Below are 21063 nucleotides of genomic sequence, written 5' to 3' on the forward strand. Positions count from 1 at the left end.
CTGATACAGAACTAAGTGCTCACAGATATTTGACTTTGTCTACAAATGGAAACATCTTTAGTTTTCTTATATTCTCAAGCCAGGGTATAATCCGTTTTAATACTAACTCAAAAAATATAGATTTATACTGACAAAGTACTTTCATATTGAAAATGGTTTGATACTGAAAAAACAGTACTTACATTTTTGCGGGTTTAGTAGGAAGAACTGTGAGATATCATAGATGTGTGTCTAACTGAGAAAGTGGACATCATATCACTGATGTCCTATTTGTCTTTTGAAACCATTGGTATCCAACATGACAGAACACACCTTACCATGGAAGTCTGGGATATACCTATCTAGTACCTTATGTTACTCGGTAAAAATATCTTTTGTGTTCTGTGATCAGATATTTCTGAAAGCACTGATGTGAATCTTCTGAAGCCAATACCATTACAGGATCTCAGTTTAGTTTGTACAGCCCTCAAGGAAATTCACTATTTCTTCTAAGTCTTTAGCTTTGTGCTAACTTCTGCATCATCCCAAGATGGTGCCATTTCTTACGTCTGTAATATCATTCATAAAGCTAAAAGAGCTCCCCCTCAGTCTCCTAGATAAACTACTTCACTATGGAGCAATTTATAAAAGCATACAAGACATATTCTCAAGGTAGTGTCCCAGATTCTCTGTGAAAAAGATCATTAATTGTTCTGTACTTCTTTACAAATTGTGCATTAATAATAAAGAAATTGAATTGTTTCTTAGATGTCAGGTGTTACAGGGCTTTTGGGAGAGATTCAGGTGCTAAACATGGACACCTGTGGCCAGTTTTGGTACCTTATGATGTTGGAGGCATCTGTATTATACCTGACCTACAGGAGACCCATGATCTTACAAAAACTGTGGTTTGAGGTCAAATGTCTTGAGGCACCTAAAATAGCACCCGAACTTATTTGAAATGGCACCTGAATTTATTTGAAATGTCTTATTTCTTCTGTGTCTATTACACGCTTCTCTTTCCTTGGCTTTGGAGTTCCTATTTGCTCCAGAGGTCTTGCACTGAGGAAAAGTTAAGAGCTGTAGTTGGTCTTGTGCTATCCTTCCTGTAATTTGTTCATCATGGAAAAATAACAAGGACAGCAGTAGAAGTTGTCAGGTGCTCAGTATCTAACATGCATGTGCATTCGTGTGAGAATACTATAGTGACTTGACCATACAAAAAAATTCAAATTGTTTTTTATTGTCTATTAAATCTGCCCCAAAATTGATGTTCTACAGGCCTCATTGATGGTTATGCAGATGAAAAAGCATTTCTGGAAAAACAACTCCAGGAAAAAATAGATGTAATTGACCATCTTGAGCAAGAACTACTGTGTACAGGTAACAAATTGCAGGAGTTAGAGGCTGAACAGCAGCAGATCCAGGAAGAAAAGGAGTTACTCTCCAGACAGAAGGACGCCATGAGAGCAGATGCGGGGCCAATAGAGCAGCGTATGTATTCATCACAATCTTTCTATGAGATTTTCTTAAACTTTCAAATAAAATAAATAATCTTGGTGAATGCTTCCCCACCCATCCTTGTAATCATTAATACAAATGTGATAGGGCAAAATGTGATCTTTTCATACCTGATGTCTAATGTTAGCATGGTAAATTTTCATTATATTTAAACAAAAAATGACTTAATTTTCAGAAGTGTTGAGCAATCACAATTGTTCTTTAAGCCAGTAAAAGCCTGATACCTGGAAAATCTACTTTTATTATCACTAGAGATGGAATATCTTGAAGTTAGCACTTATGGATAAAATACTGGTCTAAATACTTTCCAGAGTTTTAGAGGGACAAGCAAACATAGCTAGAACAGAAACAAAAACAGAACATGACTGAACTACACATGATGGCCATACTTATTTTAGACACAGAAGATACACTTTTATAACAAATTCCTCGCTTGGAATTGCACAAAGTTGGGTGGTAAGGAAAGCCTGTTATCTACCAATAATGAAAACTTGCAACACTCATGGTGAAAATTTCAGATAAATACCATGTCCATATAATCTGACTAACCACTTACTCAAAAAAAGTGTTTACCTTCATGAAGTAAATGTATCTTTTAATTCTTCCTTAAACAGGTAACTTAAATTAATATTTTATGTTTGAGAGGGGAAGAAAGTCATAATAGTGGTGTTTTTAAGACTTACTGATCTTTCAAGTATTGCAAGTGCAAAGTTACAGTGTAACATTGTAAGGATGAAATTACCATTTAATTTCTAAAAGCTTATGGCAATTTATAATGTTGCTAATTTTATAAATTACTCGTCTTGAGACGTATTTGCAATTTCCTGCGTCCATTTTGTGTAACAATGAACTTTTAAAAGCAACCTGTTGTTTCCAACTTGATAGTAAAGGAGATTCTTGTCTGTGACTTCAGTTTAGTTATTTGTTACACGTTTTAGGTTTCTAAATATTTTAAAGTTACTTTCATGCATAACAACTTTAAGCATAGTCAATTCTGTAAATATGTGTAGGTATTTATATCATGCATACCAAAATAACTTACCTCATTCCCTAAGTTACCTCAACAGCTTTGTCATTAAATGCCACATCTACCTTTGGCTTCATTTTCTCTTACATTATTGCACCACAAGAAAACTATAGCTGGCATGTGAATTACTTTGCTTCTTTTTTTGTTTTTTCTCTCTCTCTCTATTCTCCTAGGCCTAGTAGATGCTGCAGTCGATGCAGCTTCCCAAGCAGGTGTGTTTGTATGTTGCATGGCCAATCTGTAACTGGGTGGAAGACTTACACATACTGACATTGTTAATCAGGATTATTGGGCTTTTGGCTTACTGACATTACTTGTAATTCTTACTGGCCTGCAGCTTTGATGTTGTATTTCATACTCAGTTTTACATTTCGCTAACAACATTTCTTATAATTTCTAAACATAATGAGCAAATTCATGAATAACCATCATCTTATTCACCTATGAATTACAGATACATAGATCGTATTGGAGGGATATTTTTGTAGCTTTTTTTTTTCTTTTTTATTTCCAAAGACAGTTGAGTCATTCATTATGATAACTAAACACTGTATTATATTATCTAGAAATGAGAATTGGTTAAATATGATGTAAGATGATGGTGCCTAAAGGATCTTTCTTCTATAGTGAAAGTAAATTGCATTGTTTCTGTCTAAATATCAATCATGTTTTAAAGATTCTCCAAATGTAATTGCACTTTACAATTTGGATTTTACCTCAAAGGATGTGTACGGTTAGTTAATATATACTTCAGTGGGCTGTGGCTTAAGAGTCTTAATAGAGTGGTTTGGGGCTTTACTATATATGCTTGTCAGTCTTTTCATGAGGACTCAAAATTGGGCATCCATGCAGTCACTGATTTTACAAAGCTCCAGTTACAGGTCAGTAATTTCCCTGTCTGCCTGGCAACCTCGCTAAGTCTTTCTATATTTCCTTCAAATTATTTATATGTATCACATTAAAGATGAAGACTGGGAGTGGATGGATTTTACTGACACTGGGGATGAGAAGAGGTTTGGGTTTTCTGTACGTCATTGTTAAGCCCTGTGCTGACTCTAGCTGTGGTTTGAACCCATGCATTTTATTTTATTTTCAGTTATACATAGACTTTTTAATTTACATGAACCTTAAACAGGGAAGTGATCTGATACAACTTCACTAACAGTCCTCTGAAGACTAACTAAAGGATAGTAATTTTATTATGAGTTTGCTTTAGTGGTTATCTTGATTCTTTTTCAGTAGAAAACCCATTTTCTAAAAACGAAAAATAGTAAAAACCCAAACCAGTTCACATCCTTCTGCAGAATACAGCATGGATACCTTGGGGAGTGGTTTTGCTTCATAACATTACTAACTATTCATATCTAAAAGTAGTGTGTGATGCTTTTATTGTAACCAGAATTGCTGGAGGAAACAGAAAAGCTAATGAAAGAAAAAATTGAAGTACAGCGTCAAGCTGAAAAAGAGTATGATGACCTTCAGAAGCAAGTGAAAATCTTGGAAATAGACCTGGAAGAACAGGTCAATCGGTTCATAGAACTAGAGCAAGAAAAAAATGCAGAACTAATGGACTTAAGGCAGCAAAACCAGGCTTTGGAGAAGCAACTTGAGAAAACAAGAAAATTTCTAGATGTAAGTATGGTGAAAGGCTAGTTTCGTGAATGTGGGTGGGCACCTGTACTGAGTTTAGTTCAGCAGGAAATGCTATTTTTTCATATTTAGAGCAAACATAAAGAAGTACATGATAGGAACAGTGTTTAGATTTCAGCCCAAGAATTTAATGAACATTTTAAAAGTTGAAAATTCATTTGAGATGCTTGCTTAAGACTACTTAGTATTTCTAACTTAGTAGGCTTCTCAAATGTTTAAAATAATGGGAAACTTCTGACATTAATGAGGAAACATTTTTGTGAACTTTTTTTGTTGTTGTTGTTCTAGTTTGTGGAATTTCCATGTTTTTCAGTAAAGTCTGCTAGAATTAATCTAAAGTCTGTGCAAGGTCCTGCACCTGGGTTGGGGAAACCCCTGGTATCAGTATAGACTGGAGGATGCATGGATTGAGAGCAGCCCTACAGAGAAGGACTTGGGGGTAATGGTGGATGAAAAGCTGGACATGAGCTGATAATGTCCATTCACAGCCCAGCAAGCCAACCGTATCCTGGGCTGCATCAAGAGAAGTGTGGCCAGCAGGTCGAGGGACGGGATTGTCCCCCTCTACTCTGCTCCAGCGGAACCCCACCTGGAGTGCTGTGTCCAGCTCTGGGGCCCCCAACATAACAAGGACATAGACCTGCTCGAGTGAGTCCAGAGGAGGCCACAAAAGTGATTGGGGACTTGGAGCACGTCCTTTAGGAGGACAGGCTGAGAGAGCTGGGGTTGTTCAGCCTGAAGAAGAGAAGGCTCCAGGGAGGCCTTTCAGTGCTTAAAGGGCGATTATAAGAAAGATAGGAACAAACGTTTTAGCAGAGCCTGTTGCCATAGGACGAGGGGTAATGGTTTTAAACTGAAAGAGGATAGACTTGGATCAGCTATAGGGAAGAAGTTCCTCACTGTGGGGGCAGTGAGATGCTAGAACAGGTTGCCCAGGGAGGTGGTAGATGCCCCATCCCTAGAAGCATTCAAGGTCAAGTTGGATGGGGCTCTGAGCAACATGATCAACCTAGTTGAAGATTGACTAGATGACCTTTAAATGTCTCTTCGAACCCAAATTACTCTATGATTCTATGCATTAAGTAGTCAGCTTTATTTGTACTTCGAAATTGAAAAAATAATTTCTCTAAGCTTCTTTTATAGTCTTCCTTTATAGTCTTCAATAATCTACCTCCAGATAATAAGCTACACCTTCCACACAGTTATGTTACATTTGTATTTGTCCCCATTCACAGTGACAGCTGCCTCTGTTGTACCCAACTTCTTCCTGACTCAAGCTGTTTCTGCAATTATTAGACTTTACCACATTTTCAGCAAACACAGTCTTCCTCACCACTTCCTTGTCCTGTTTTATTCCTGTTATGTGTCCTATACTGCTGCTGAAAGAAAACTGTTATTTCTGTGCTTTCTCGGTTAACTTTCTAGATGACAGCAGTAGGGTGGAATAATTTTTTATATAGTAAATACAACACCTTGTGGCACCTTGTCTGCGTAATTTATTACTAAACAGTATTAAAGGAGAGATCTTTAGATCTTTCCAGATACCTCATAGCACAAATGGATTTGCTTTATTTCATTTTCTACAGTTACAAGATTATTTTTCTCACTGAAAGTAGTGTGTCGTAATAGGACAAAGTTCAGACATAAAAATTCCTATTACAAATTCCATAGTCATAAATGCATTATGGTTTGGGATTATCAGTAGCATGAACTGGAGAGTTACAGACTACTGAGATGAGTAGCTGTGTAACAGTAGCATTAGAATTCTGCTGTTTCCTTGAAACAACAGGTGAGTTTGTAAACAGATGCAGCTTGTAAAGGTTGAGGTTTTTATTCTGGTTTCCTGAATTTTTGTAAAATATTTTGTTGCTAGACAGAAACATTCCTCATTGTATCGGATAATTCAGCTAGTTTATTTAATGCATCTGATAAGGTTTTCTGTTTTACAAAGTGGCATTTGAAGGTGATGCTTTCACTTGATGCTACCAGTTGCACATTATTTCCTATATAAAGACTTATAATAACTGAAACTGGTCAAAAGTAAAACTGAAATGCAAAATTCAATGATTTATAAGTTGTTTTAATGGGGTTTTTTTGCTGTTGACTCATGAAAATTAGCACAGAGTTAATTTCTCAGTTTCTATTTATGCTACATATGTTAAAGACAAACATTAGGAAAGAAGATCATGAAATATTGTTCTGTTAGCATTTGTGTGGTGTACCTGAAACAGAAGAAACAAACCCATCATTTTTCTGAAATAATACTGGATATATCTATGCTGTCCTAATTTTTAATAAAAAGAAATGTGAAATTTGTTGCCTTAAAGGATGAAAGAAGTTTTTGTTAATAGTAGTTTCAAGAGGTTCTGCTACCTTAAAATTACTGGCATACTGTTACTGGCCTCGCATTAAGAGAAATAAGTAGTAATATACTTAATTTAGATAGTTTGTAAATCAAATGGTGTATCTGTATAATTTCTTAACTTTCAGGAGCAAGCAATTGACCGAGAGCATGAGAGAGATGTGTTCCAGCAAGAGATACAGAAGCTGGAACAACAGCTTAAGATTCCCCAAAGGAGTCAGCCTGTTAATGAACATCAAACCAGAGAGGTAACACATTTTACTACTTGTACTCAATGAATGTAAATGACAACTTGACAGCTGCTAAGATATTATAATGAAGCTATTTAATAGTGTACCTAACCTGCATCCATTTACAAAGCAGGAAAGAAAGTAGATCCCCTTAAATTAAGGGTCAGGTGTTGGGGCAAAGTGGTGAAACTGGTTTGGGGCTTTTTAGGCTGATTGGTTGTAATATATTGCATATTTTTAGGCTTGTTGGTTATATATATTGTATAATATATAGCAGTGTAAATGCTGTATATTATGAAGCTTTTGCATGTTTTGTTTGATGACCTGTTAGTCAATTAAATTACACTTTATTTTTTGTAGGTTTTCTTGTGTCCTGCTTCTTGAGTAAGACTGATATTTTTGCATTATTTTCTTGCCTGATTTTCGGTATTAAAATGTCTCTTAGGTTGCACTGTGATTTTCAAATCAAAATTCTTAACTGAAGTAGTTCAGTTTCTGTAATTCAATTATTAAATATTAGCAATATTTAGTATTCTATATTATATGCTTTAGGACTGTAGACAGTAATAGGACATAAATTGATATATGTGAGATGTAAGTTGTCAAAATATTTACTTACAATTCGCAGATTTAGAGGTGTATTTAATTTTTAAAATACATTTTAATAGAAAGGTTTGTAAGAAATCTTACAGTCAAAGTATTTAGTCAGTACTATGTGATATGGCTGTAATCAGCCTCTGTGAACAATGAGTCTTCTGGAATTAGCTGGGGATGTGTTAACCAACACATACAAAGAAATTCTGCATCTATTTCTTTCTATCTCCAAGTCTGTGCATACTCCTCGCCTGTTGACATGTTCCACAGATGGGGGAGACTTTTTAGCATGATTAGTTTTCCTGAATCCAGCATGTTCATTTCGAGTTAATTTTGTTATGTGCCTGTTTATAGTTTGGGGCATGAGTAGTGTGTGAATTCCCGGTTAAATTTCTCTCTTTTAAAAAAAAATAAATTCTCCACCTCCTAAATTTCAAATTTGATAGCATAATAAAAATTGCTCTATTTTTCTGTACAGAATATATATGTAAAAATTGTCCTGATTTATATGCACATATGCACATGTATGTATAGTCTTAAGTTGACAGATAGGCTACAATGGAAGTTTTAAAGCAGGCTGTAACTGACTCAAATTTTGAGATTTATATTAGATGCTTTTAAATTAGAATTTTTTAGTAGGTAGAAAGATAGATAATAAAATTGTCTGCCACCACCACAGGTGTAGCAGCTGTTTTAGAGCTGGGTGGTGTTGAATGTGATACATTACAAATTATAGAAAGAATTTTCAATAGTGTATTAGATTTACATTTAATTTCTATCAAATGAAGCACATAGTCTTACTCTATATAGTATATTTTGATATCACAATATTACTTGGAATATTTCATAAATATACATTTTATCATTATTTCTCATGCTTTTCTGAGATAGCTGCTTTATTTTTTCATAGTTGCACGGGTTTTTTTAATGCTCTTCTGCTTTGCAATGAGCAATTTCTGTTGATAACTTCGTTTCTTTTTTACTGTTGTTTCAGCTTACTGTGTCAACTTACTCCCGGGAGAGTTGTCATAAAGAGTCTGCTCTAGACTTGATTTTTCTTTTTTCATTTCTCTCCCAGGACTTTTCTGTGGTCACTTCAGACTTTGATGTTACTCATGGATGGATAATGTCAATAATACCATCCTGTCAGCTTTATGTTCTGGTCCTTTTCTCTCCTATCTATTGAAATGCTTTGAATCTTCTACCTTTTACCTGCGTCATAATTTCCTCATTGTAAATTCTGAAATCAGTTTCTTGAGTGGGACAAACATTGCTCTCCATGTCTCTTGTTCAATTGCTTAGTTTAACTCAGGTCTTAATTCTGTGCATTAGGCCTAATACCATGAATTTGTTACACATATTTCTTAACTGTAAATTTTATTAATAATTTCTGAAAAACTTTTAGAACTGTGATCCATTCCTATCTTTACTACTTCAGTTACTTTTTTAATATGTTGTTTCTGAACTACTGACATTCAAAATGCTCTGTTAGAATGCTTTGTCACAGACTTTTAGAACTATGATATACCTCAAAGATGCAAATAGCATATTGACCTTAGGGTCAAGACATTTCATCCATAGATGCTAAAGGTGTCCTTTTAGTGGGCTGCATAGGGATGCCATGCTACTTGCTTTTAACTGACTAGTGAATCTGAAGGCTTCAGAAAGTCAAGGTCACTTTTAGAGAGCAGGTGATGTAGCACAGAATATATGACTATTTTAAAATGCTGTTTGTATTTGTTGGATATACCACTACAGTGTTCTGACTTTACATTCTGTTTCACCTAAAGTGTAGGAGTTGGGTTATGAGAAAAAAAGAGGAACATTTTTGCTCTATCAAAAATGAGTGCTGTTGCTATTGCTTGCAAACCCTTACAATCCTAGTACAATATATCATCTTCCTGCCATATTGTCACCAGGTTGAACAGTTAACAAATCATCTGAAAGAAAAAACAGACAAATGCAGTGAGCTTTTGCTCTCTAAGGAGCAACTTCAGAGAGATATACAAGAACGAAATGAAGAAATTGAGAAACTGGAATGCAGGATAAGAGAACTGGAACAAGCCTTAATCATCAGTGCAGACAACTTGCAAAAGGTATTGCTTGGTCTAAAATTATCGTGTATTTACTACTTTCTTATTTTCTTGAGAACAAAAGAGTATATCTTTTTTATTTGTTTATTAATAATGTTTGTACTTAAAGGTGGAGGAAAGGAAACAGTTTGGCACCATCATAGTAAAGGGAGAATTACCTCTTGAAGTACAACTGCAAGCTGAACGAGAAGCTGTGGACAGAAAGGAAAAGGAGGTAAAATACTAGTGAAATGTTCCGTGTTTTCACTGATACTTTGGTTTGTCAGTTTTTGCTTTCTGTTGAGTTTGATGAACTTACACAGATGAAATTTTTTAACAGATCAGAGAGATGGCAATCCAAATACCTTTGAAATTCTCTTGTGAGCCATGATAATTGTTGTTATTGTCTATGTTAATGCTTATAACTTACAAGAGACTTTTGGGAATCAAAATTCAACCCAATTAAGAAAAACTTCATAGTGATTTCAGGTGATTTTAGTGGGTTTTAAAATTCCATTCAGTTTAAGGACTTAGAATGTCACTCAGTACACGTTCATATCATATAGTCATAGAATGGTTTGGCTTGGAAGGGACCTTAAAGATCATCTTGTTCCAAGCCCCCTGCCATGGGCAGGGACACCTCCCACCAGACCAGGTTGCTCAAAGCCCCGTCCAACCTGGCCTTGAACACTGCCAGGGAGGGGGCAGTCACAGCTTCTCTGGGCAACCTGTGCCAGTGTCTCACCACCCTTACAGTGAGGAACTTCTTCCTTACACCTAATCTAAATCTACCCTCTTTCAGTTTAAAACCATTACACCCCTCATCCTATCACTACATTGCCTGATAAAGAGTCCCTCCCCATCTTTCCTGTAGGCCACCTTTAAGTACTGGCAGGCTGCTATAAGGTCTCACTGGAGCCTTCTCTTCTCCAGGTTGAACAACCCCAACTCTCTCAGGCTGGCCTCATAAGGGACTTGCTCACTGGTTTGTTTGTGCATACCAAACTAGTTTAATGTAGACATTGCACTTGAAAATGATGACATTTAATTTTTGGTATGCCTGTCTCTCCTTTTCCACCATTTACTTTGGAAACATAGATCACGAACCTTGAAGAACAACTGGAGCAGTTTCGAGAGGAGCTAGAAAATAAAAATGAAGAAGTTCAGCAGTTGCACATGCAACTAGAAATTCAGCGAAAGGAGTCCACTACGCACTTGCAAGAACTTGAACAAGAGAACAAATTATTTAAGGTAGCTGTGTAACAGAGAAGCCTAGAGCTTTATTCTCCCTCCTCCCCAGAAAAGAAATCTTGGAAAATGCCAAGATGCCAGATTGTTTCTCAAGCATTCCACAGTTCAACTTGCAAAATGTTAGAAAGTTCATATAATTACTTCTCATTCCATGCAATTTGTTTATTTTGATTCCTATGCCTTACTCATACAAGAATATGCAGAAAAAGTTATGTACAACTGTAACATGGTTTTGGGGGGTTTTTTTTGGTAGGATGAAATGGAAATACTGGGACTAGCTATCCAGAAATCAGAAGATGCCACCATAAAGGACCATCATTTAGTGGCTGGGAGGCTTGCTCACATCATGCAAGAAAAGGAGCAGGAAATAGATCATCTTCATGAACAAATTGCAAAACTGCAACAGCAACTTGAAGTCACAACTGACAACAAAGTACATTCTTTTGAAATCTTTTTCAGAGTCCTACTTTTGTGTTGCTATCTGTTTAAAGAAAAAAAACCCCTCCATCCCCCCACAAATTACATTACCTTCTGTTGCTGCCTTAATTTAAAAATGCAAATGCTTCAGTTTCAAGCAACACTTTAACCCTAATCTGTTTTTCCTCTTTTATCTCATTTTTTATGAAGGATAATTTTTGCTTGCTTTTCTTTTTATTATTCTGCCTTATTTCTGCTTGAGTTTTTGTCTTAAATTCTTCATTCCTTATTCTTCTAATACATATGAACATTTAATAGTATGGAGGTAGCTGAATTCAATCTCAACATTCGTTCTACCATCTTCCCTACAATGACTTACTTTCACTGATATATTTTAGTGACACCTGCTGGATCATGTTGGATTTTATAGGTTTTTTAGCAGTTGAACTTTGGTGTTCCATGAGCTTCTGTAAATACTTTGTCATCATACCAGTGTTGGCAACATCTTTAATATAGTTTGAAGCATGGTGGATGTCCAAACAAAACACTGTATTTTATTAGAAATGGCGACTAAGAAAAAAAAGAAGCAGATTAATCTTTATTTACTGAGATTTAACACCTGTAGTTTTCTGTTATTTTTCAGTTATGTGTGTTTATTATAATGAGCTTTGTCATCTTCTGGTTTACATTCATTTTATACAGATATAGTACATTTGATTTCAACATAAATACTGCTTACTTTGCATTGATGTAAGTGACAGCAGAAACAGGCCTTTGGTCTCACACTTTATAGAAAGAAAATTGGATTTTTTCAGTGCTTTTCGACCACTTTAAATGTGAATATTAGTCATAAGCTTTAATCCCAAAACAAGTATCATTCAGTAAGGTAAGAACATGAGTTCTGTTACCACAACACTGATTGAACATTTCGGGTAACATTCTAACAGGGCATATTGAATGCCCTGAAATAGAGCTCTGACAGAGCTGGATAATTTCACTGAGTTTTTATGTACAAAATTTAGTTATAATGAGCCTCAGCAAATAATGACAAAACTTTGGGTTGGATTTAGGAAATTGGATTTAGGAAAGATCATACTTTAGAAATCCACAACGATTCTGCTTTATACAATGACCACAGTAATATGGTTACATTTATTGCCTTGAGAGAAATAGTCAGGATACAGGTATAATTCATTTTAATGATTGGTTCTTCTCCTGTTATATGAAGTTTCATTTTCTTAATTTCATCCTCTCAGTTATATTTTCCAGGACATTAAGTAATTACTCTGCTTGGTTATGAGATCAGTATTAAATATTAATAGGTTGTTCTTAGGTTAATCCATTTCTTAGTCCCTTAGACATCTTCATCCCACTAAGTGCTTTTCTTTTAATTGCTGTATTTGCCTTCTGTGGTGCTTTATTTCATTATGTAATGAAGAACCAAAACCCTTATGCTGACTTGACAGCAAGCACCAGGGTCATTGTTCTTTTCTTCTGAAAACCAGTAACTTGTTCACATTTTATTCAGTGGTATTGATCTTCCTCTAGTCTCTGTGGATTTTTAAAAACAAGTTCTTCATTGGCAAATCAGTCCCTCTAATTTATATCGTCATGTTTATAATTTATTTTTGTACATATTATACTGTACAGTTATATTGCAAAGTCATCTTATTATTCTATTTAACGAACTAAACCTAATGAAGTATTGAAAGATAAAGGAAAACACATGGCCGTTTTAGTAATGAATTTAGTAATCTTTCTTATCTTCCGCATTTTTTTCTTCTTATTTCTAGAAGGCCCTTTTAGAGTCCTTACCTGTTTTAGGTACCATAATTAGTTTTATTTTCCAGTATCTCTTTCTGAATATTTTTGATAGATTTCTTCTGCCTTTTTCATTTCCAGTGTAGAAGCACTATTCATTTGAGATCTCCATACATTCCATTAAGAATATATATCCACTTTGTTTCTTAGATTTACTACTTATAATTTGGTCTGTCTTTGTTTTGACTTTGTAAAGGATTTTTTGTCATTTGATAATATACTCAAATGAGAATTTGCTCCCATTGCAATTTAACAAGCAGGTTTTTTAATTAATTCTATAAAACTTACTGTGTTGGAATCTGATAACTTATTATTCCTTTTGCTAAGCCTTTGTTAAATTTAGTTTTCATCAACACCAGTCATTCCACTTTTTGTGTTTATATCTGTTTCTTGTTAGAAGCAGATATAAGGTGGCTTCTGTTTTCTGCATCATAAAGTCTTGAACTGTTTTCTGTGGTCTCAGGCTAAAAAGCATGTTATAGTGGCATCTTTCAACATAATTAATTGAAGGTCTATTTGTATTTAAAATACATATGTATCTTAATTGGCTTGTCCTATATAAATCTATTTGACTGTATGAGTGAGTGGTGCTTTTGCATGAAAAGCACAGTATCTGTCTAATCTAACTTAACAGATCTGGCCTGTATATGGTAAGCTTGAGGATTTTTCTCCTTTTTTAGAGAAAGTTCTTTATATAATGTAGGAAGATTTATCTGTAAGTTGTAAGCTTCATAAATCTTGGTGCTTTGGAATTCTTTGAGTAAAAATAATATATTAAACTTTGACTTCATAAGAAGATTGAACAGCAGACATGACCACTCTTCTTGGTTCCATTTTAATTTTCAATAAAAAGGACAAGACAGAGCTTTAGACCAAACTATTAGGAAAAAAGTATTGTGAACACTTACACTTCAATGTTTCATACCTCTGTGTGCGGCGGGCGGAGGAAGCAAGCAGCCGATTCAATATGAATGATAGAGCAAGCTTCACTTTATTGAAAGAAATCACACCTTATATAAGCACTCTACAATAATCATGCATACTACTCACAAATCTATTGGATACATGTAAAAAGCTACATTATAATATCCCAGCCCCTTGTGGCATTTCAGATATGTCACAACATCTTCCCTCTTCTGGCCTGCCTCCTTTCCCAAGGTTGTTTTTACCATCAAGGCCATTGTGTACCTCAGTTTCTCTCTTTGTTAACATAACAGTCCTTTGTTAGGCATAACTGTACCCTGGGTTTTTTCCTTTGTTTACCTCAGGTGGCTGTGACCAGCTCCTGAAGAGACCCATGGCCTTGCTCTCTGCAAGCCATTCTCCAACATCTGTGAATGTTACAAATGCTTTCACACTTTCTTTGCAGTTCATTAAGGTCACAGGCTACTTTGTCAGTCCTTTGTGAAGATGCCCTGATTCTCATAAAGCTTTACAAGAGATATCCCATTAAGAAATTCACTGAGGACATATTTTCTTTTGCAAGGTGTTTCAGTGTTTGATTAAACTGTGGCTGTGAAGTCCAGAAGAATAATAACCTGAGGTTTTAATAGTCACCCATTATGAAGTTACTGTTGTTTTGCATTTTTTTCCAGGTTATTGAAGAGCAAAATGAGCATATACAGGAGCTTGAAGCCCAGGTAGAATGTCTGAAAAGTGATCAAGAACGTGTGAAGAAAAAAAATGATGAGGAAGTAGAGCAGTTGAATGATGTAATTGATAAGCTTCAGCAGGAACTGGCAAATATTGAACAGAAAGTACCTGCAGACATTGCTGCTTTTCAGGAAGATGCTGATAGTCTGAAACACACACTTGAAACAGTTCTGGCGGAAAAGGAAGCTTTGAAAAAGCAAGTAGAAAACGTAAATGTAGAGGCATCTCGAACAAAGAATGAGCTTGAGGAAACTAAGTTAAAAATGAACCAGCTAGAGGAAGAAATAAGTATGTTGAAAAAAGAGCATGAAAGAATAACAGAGAAATATAAGTATGCGCTAATGAAAGATGTTAAGGAAAAAACAGAAGATAGGAGCTATAGGAAAACTGAAAAAGTGGAAGAAGGCTTATGTGAGAAGATAGAGTTACTAGGCCAATCCCAGCTTAGGTCTTCAGATGAGAATATAAGAGTCACCATTAGCAAGATGGAGGTACAACTGCAGCAACTTCAGGCATGCATTAAGGAAAAAGATTTAGAACTGTGCCAGTCCTACAATGAAATAAAAGACCTGAAAGAGCAAGGCAAAGCTGAAAGAGAAACACTTAAAAAGAGGATATTAGAACTGGAAAAAACACTAGTGGAAAAAGTTGCTGCTGCTCTTGTGAGTCAGGTTCAGCTGAATGCCATTCAAGAGCAAAGGAAATTCATGCAAGAATTTCAGGAAGCTTCAAAATGTGTGGAGGAAGCAAGCAGAAATGCCCAGACAGGGGGTTTGAGTGATAGAACTGAAAATGAGATGGAGTCAAAATTATCACTCTTAACACAGAGGCTTAGGGAGATGGAGGACCAACTGGCAACCGTAAATCATAACTTGGAGCTAGAAAAACAAAATGTAGAAGTTGCACAAAAGGAAGCTAAAGTGAAAGAAGAAAGACTCTTAGAACTTCAGCAATTACTAGAAGAGGTTCAAGAAAAGCACAAAGGAGAGATTCAGAAATACATTAAGCAAGAAGAAAGGCAGGCATGCCAGGTAATTGGATGCCATTTTCTTTGGGCTTGTTTTCACTAAAATCTTTTATTTTATGTAAACTGTTATGAATGAAAGAAACACTTCTTAATGAAACAAGTGATAGGAATATTCTGCTGTGTGGGCTAGACCTTCATTTCTCTGTTATTCCTGGAGTTACAAAGAAGAGAAGGATGTTATTTTACGTGAATCCACTCTCAGTTTCTATTTTGCATTAAAAATACTTTGCCTTTCTGTGAAAGTAGGGTGAATTTGATTTTTGGACATATACTTTCTTATCCTTGCATTGAATTGACATAGAATGGAGTGAGTTACGCTTTTACGTGGCATGGAGGTAGATAAAAATTAAAATGATAAAAATTATCTAAGAGAGGGTTCAGAACGATATGGGAGCGATAGCAGTTTGTACAGTTGGGTTGGGAGTGGGGAGCAGGTTGTTTATGTATGCTTTGATTTTGGTTTACTTTTTCTTGCTTTCCTATCTTGGTTCCAAATTCCCATCAGTAGCTTTTACCAGTATACATTTGTCCTGATTTCCATCCACCACTGGTTTTGTTGCCTCTGAATTTAAAACCTTCAGTCAAAGTTGACTATGCTTGATAGACCAAATGTGGGCTTGATTGCTGAAACTTCTAAATTCAGAGACATCATGGAACCCAGTGCTGGACTAGAAAAGGTTCTAAGACCTTTCATCCAAATGCAGATTGAATGAATGTCATAAATGTCTTAGAAATTTAATAATGTTATCAGACTTCATTGCCTACTCTCTGGTGACCTTCCTCCTTCTGCTTTCTACATGGTGTAACCAATTTCTGCTTGCAGTACAGTAAACTGTAAGAAGACAGTCTTCCCTCCCATGCTTATCCAGTTTGTGGGAGTTACTCTAGGAAAATGGTCTTTCAGTCTTAATTTTTTGAGGTTGTGTTAATCCAAATAACATACATTTGTTTTCCCTTACGGTCTTTTCATTTGTGGCTTTTGTAAGTTGGTGTGAAGGTGGTCAGTGCTGTTAATGATTATTCCTAAGATTGTTCACCATTTTCTGTATGTTATTGTGTAGGTAGGAGCACAACTCATGGAAAGTCAGAAAGAAAATGCGCTTATTAATGAACTTGAACTAGAGCAAGTTAAAGAAGAGGCAGCTGCTGCAAAGGAAGAACTGAGCAGTTACAGAGAAAAGGCAGAAAAACTTCAGCAAGAGCTAGCAGTAAGAACCAGATTGTTCCATATTGTATTTAAAGCAAATTATTATACAAGCTTTATTGTGCAAATATGCATGCTATAGTTTTTTAAATCTTGTACTGAGAATGCCACTAAGAAAAATGGTCACTCAGTACCTACTGTCAGTGGAATAGAGCTGATGCTGTAGACCAAATCTTCACTTACTGCCAAAGTACATAGTTTTACAGTCCACCATAGTGCAACAGTGGATCTAGAGCTGTATTTCTTAGGAGAGAATATTTGTTACCATGTGTCATAACTGCTTTAAAATAGGACTAAACTGAACTCTAATGGTGTAGAGAGTTGTCTGGGGTTTAGATTTTTTTTTTAAAGTATTTGGAAGGACTGCAATTCAGATTCTCTGTATTTACAGGTAAAAGAAGCAAGCCTGATGCATCTTCAGGAAGACCTGTGCAAAGTCAAAAAGAACCTAGCTCAAGCAGAAGAGAGGCTTGGAAGTTATATGAGAAAGGACAAGGAAATGGCAAAAACTGAAAGTAAAAAGGATGCAGAAATATTGTGTGATTTGTCAACTAGTGAGTCTACTCTAATTAGAAGAAGCTCACCATCACAAACAGACAGCTGTATCCAGACTTCACCAGTGCTTGTTAAAAATGTGGAAATCCAGACAGATTTGCAAAATGAATGTTCTTCAGAAGAAATTGCAGAGATCATAAGAGAATTTACTGAAAAAATTGACCAAATGCAAGAACTCCACGCTGCTGAAATCATGGACATGGAGACAAGACATATCTCTGAATCTGAAGCATTAAAGAGAGAGAGGTTTGTTGCAGTGCAAGCGTTGACTGAAGAATGTAATACTTTAAAGGAAGTCATAGAAACTCTACAAGCTAAAGAGGTATGTATCCTATTTTATATTCATTGAACTACTTTGGTTTGTGCTTTCGCTCCTGCTACAGAAATTCCGATTTAAAGTCTGTTAAGTGTGAACCACTGCATGTTCAGTATAAAGCTTTTAAGTGTTCTACTCTTTCCATGGCCTAGGGAGAACCCCTTCCTCAGCAATTTAAGTTCAGGAGTGTGCTCGACTATCAGATGTTCCTTGTGCTACTGCCTCAGACCTGTCCTGCTCTGTGAAGTGGGGACAGGTGTAGGTCACCCTATTGAATGCCATCTTTCTTATCTCCATTTTGATTACTTCGATTGCAGGGGAAACTGAATAAAGAGGCTCATATCATTTCCAGCTCCTTAAAATTAGCTTCCATATTGTGAGTGGGTGTGGGGTGATTAAAGATTTGTTTGTTCTCTTTTCTAAATGTAGGGAATCCCAGTTTCTGGATTAGCACGTTCTCCACCATATCAAGCTAGAGATGGAGGATCTAGTGGTAAGAAACTTGTTCTCATAGATTTCAAACAGCATTATACATTGAATCTTCTTTTTTAATATCAAGTTTACCATTCAAGAGGTTGTGTTCTAAGAAATAAAAACAACTGTTCCCCAGATCAAAGCAGAAGCCTGCTGCACTAACAAAAGGTGCTGAGCATGCCATGTATATTAATTTGCTACAGAAAGAGAATGACTCAAGTGGAGATGGATTGAGTTGGGGCATCAGATGCTGATTTTTTTTCTTCCCACTGGAGTTCCTATATTCTTACATATTACATTATCTCTTCAGCATAGCTTTGTCATCTCGTGATAGAATTTAAAGCTACTGCTCCCCAGCAGTGGGAGATGATGATGGGTACTGTCTTCTTCAAGAGCATTAAAAATTATTAGTATGATCCTTTTCATAAGCAAAGGCTAGGCTTACTTAGAAGAGGTCATTTGGCAGAATTGTTTGAGCAAGTAGTTGTTTCTTTTTTGTAACTGAACTAGGATTTTTAAGTTTAGGGGTTTTTACTTTTGTTTTGCTGTTACTGCTTTGAAACTGAAAAAGAAAAACTATAAAACAGGTAATGTTCAGGCTTAGAATCAACTCTGGTGACATTCAACTTCCTGTTACAACAACAGATAAAAATACTCTTTTGATGCTTGTTCTTCAAAGTTTCACAGTAATACAGCTTTCATGTTTTCTCTCCTTTTATTTTAGACTCCAGTTCAGACTGGAGTCAAGGAATGTATCTTGCTCAGACCCAGGGATCTGACATTATATCTGAAGGAATAGATGAAGGTGAAACTTCAACAGATTTACTTCCAAAAAAGATTAAGGTAAAATAGAACTGATCGTTTTTATTGTGGAACAAGGGTGATACTACCAAAATCTTAGATTAGCTGCTGCTTAATTAGTGAAAAGAAGGCCATTTAGGTAAGTTTTAAGGTGTCAGCTATTTTAATGAATTTTAAAATACTTCTGATAAATGATGTGCATTTTTGCATGTTAAATTAGGATAAATATGAGTTTTGTAACTGTAGGCATGTTCTGTTATGATTATGAAAAATATAACTACTGTTAATATACAATAACGACTAAATTATAATTAATGATATCATATATTACACAATTTTATAGATTCTGTTATAGGTGTAGAATAGTATCTGTATTATGAAAGTAAACAAACATGTTTATTATAAACATAAGGGTATAATGCTTTTAATTACATTTTTTTTAAAAAAAGCAAAGCCCTAGCTTAATAGTCAAGCGAATTGAAAAACTCACGTGGAAGCTTTCCAGGACTTTGTTTTTAAAATGTTGGTGTCCATCAGCAACCATTTTAAAATTTGAGTATTGATTTGACAGATGAACTTTGGGAAATTTCATTTGAAACTGAGGAAAAATACACCTATTTAGTAAGTTCTACAGTTTGGCAGATGTAAAGAACTGGGTGACACTTCTGTCTTTGATATGAGGCAGCATAAATAGTTTCCTTCTGCTGATCAATTTAGAAGTATCACTGTTCCAGTATATATGAAATAAGATTGTTGTTGTTGTTGTTATTATTATTATGACTGACATTACTGATTTATTTTTTTATTTATTGTAGGGTTTGCTGAGAGCAGTTCATCATGAAGGCATACAGGTGCTGTCTCTCACTGAATTTCCATATGGTGAAAGAGAGATGCCACCTCTTAAACAAGAGCCAGAATCTTGGCTTGAGGAAAGGAAAGCTTTTCTAAGCACCATTTCATCTTTGAAAGACCTTATTGCAAAAATGCAACTTCATAGAGAAGCTGAGGTATAAATAATATCACAAATTATAACTAAATTTAAAAAAAAATTCTGATAACCTTATAAGGCACAGTCACAGTTCAGGTTTAAATGCTCTAAATGTGCTGCTACAAGGCAAAAGATTTCAAAAATCCACAGTAAAACTGCATGTCTCACTTTCTGGTAACAAATTGTATCTTAAATTACAGCCTGCATTTTTTCTTCTGGGGATTGATAGCTTTTGACTGTATAGATTCAACTTTAAAAATAATTTTATTTTGAGAGCATGTTTCCAGTAGGAGTTAAAGTAGATTTTTTTAATGTTGTTACTTATTGGTGTAGTAGAATCGGATGCTATTAAAAAAGATACTGTAGTGAGAGAAAAGAAGGAAAATGGTTCAAAATATAACACGATATTAAAATCAGTAATCTGTTAAAACTTATTGGGAATCGCTAATTATCCCAGTTAGACTTTTGAATATATGTAGGCAGTTTTAATTACTTCTGCATTTCCTTTAGCATGAGAGGCAGGGGGATTAACTTTATATCAGTATAAAATTAAATCTTCTTCATACACAATATCTGCACACTACCACATAGCTCTGTGAGAGTCTAGGAACATACATGTAACATCATAAAAATTAAAAGGATAGTGTGATACAGTAAGAAATAATAACTACATGGGGCTAAGTTTTCAGTTACAAGAAGCTGAATTGCTTCCATCTAAAACACATATAAAAGTTTAGCATTTGTGCATGCAGAAGAAACAATGTATAATAAATACATCCATTTGTATGAATGAGTGTTACATAGCTATTGAGTAAGAAAAGCTCAATATTCCACTGAAAACACACGCTTTACATAAAATGATAACGATCATTCTTGATGTAATCTTTGAATCCTGGTGTTTAAATTGTTTTTATACCACTGTAGATTTATGCAAGTACTGAATCTCCTGAAGGTGTCTCAGACTGGCGAGGAGAACTTCTACGTGCTATTCAACAGCTTTTTGTGAGAGAACAAAATGTTCTTCTTGCTGCGTTTCAAACTGAACTTGCAGAACTGGGTACCAGAGATGCAGTGATATTGATGAATCAGTTAGAGCACAGACTACAAGAGCAGGTAATATA

The 21063-nt window shown here is 35.3% G+C and overlaps 1 protein-coding gene across 1 annotated transcript in view; it reads left to right on the top strand.

Annotated features, from left to right (window-relative positions):
• The window catches only part of AKAP9 (A-kinase anchoring protein 9), a 118242-nt gene that overhangs the window by 82801 nt on the left and 14378 nt on the right, over positions 1–21063 (top strand). Inside the window, 14 exon segments of the mRNA XM_074900258.1 lie at positions 1261–1473; positions 3927–4159; positions 6668–6787; positions 9283–9459; positions 9566–9670; positions 10534–10686; positions 10940–11119; positions 14520–15608; positions 16666–16812; positions 17200–17685; positions 18109–18172; positions 18878–18996; positions 19770–19961; positions 20867–21055. Of these exon segments, the coding sequence (XP_074756359.1) occupies positions 1261–1473; positions 3927–4159; positions 6668–6787; positions 9283–9459; positions 9566–9670; positions 10534–10686; positions 10940–11119; positions 14520–15608; positions 16666–16812; positions 17200–17685; positions 18109–18172; positions 18878–18996; positions 19770–19961; positions 20867–21055 (3467 nt within the window).

This window comes from Athene noctua, chromosome 2 (assembly GCF_965140245.1).
Source record: "Athene noctua chromosome 2, bAthNoc1.hap1.1, whole genome shotgun sequence".
Taxonomy (NCBI): domain Eukaryota; kingdom Metazoa; phylum Chordata; class Aves; order Strigiformes; family Strigidae; genus Athene; species Athene noctua.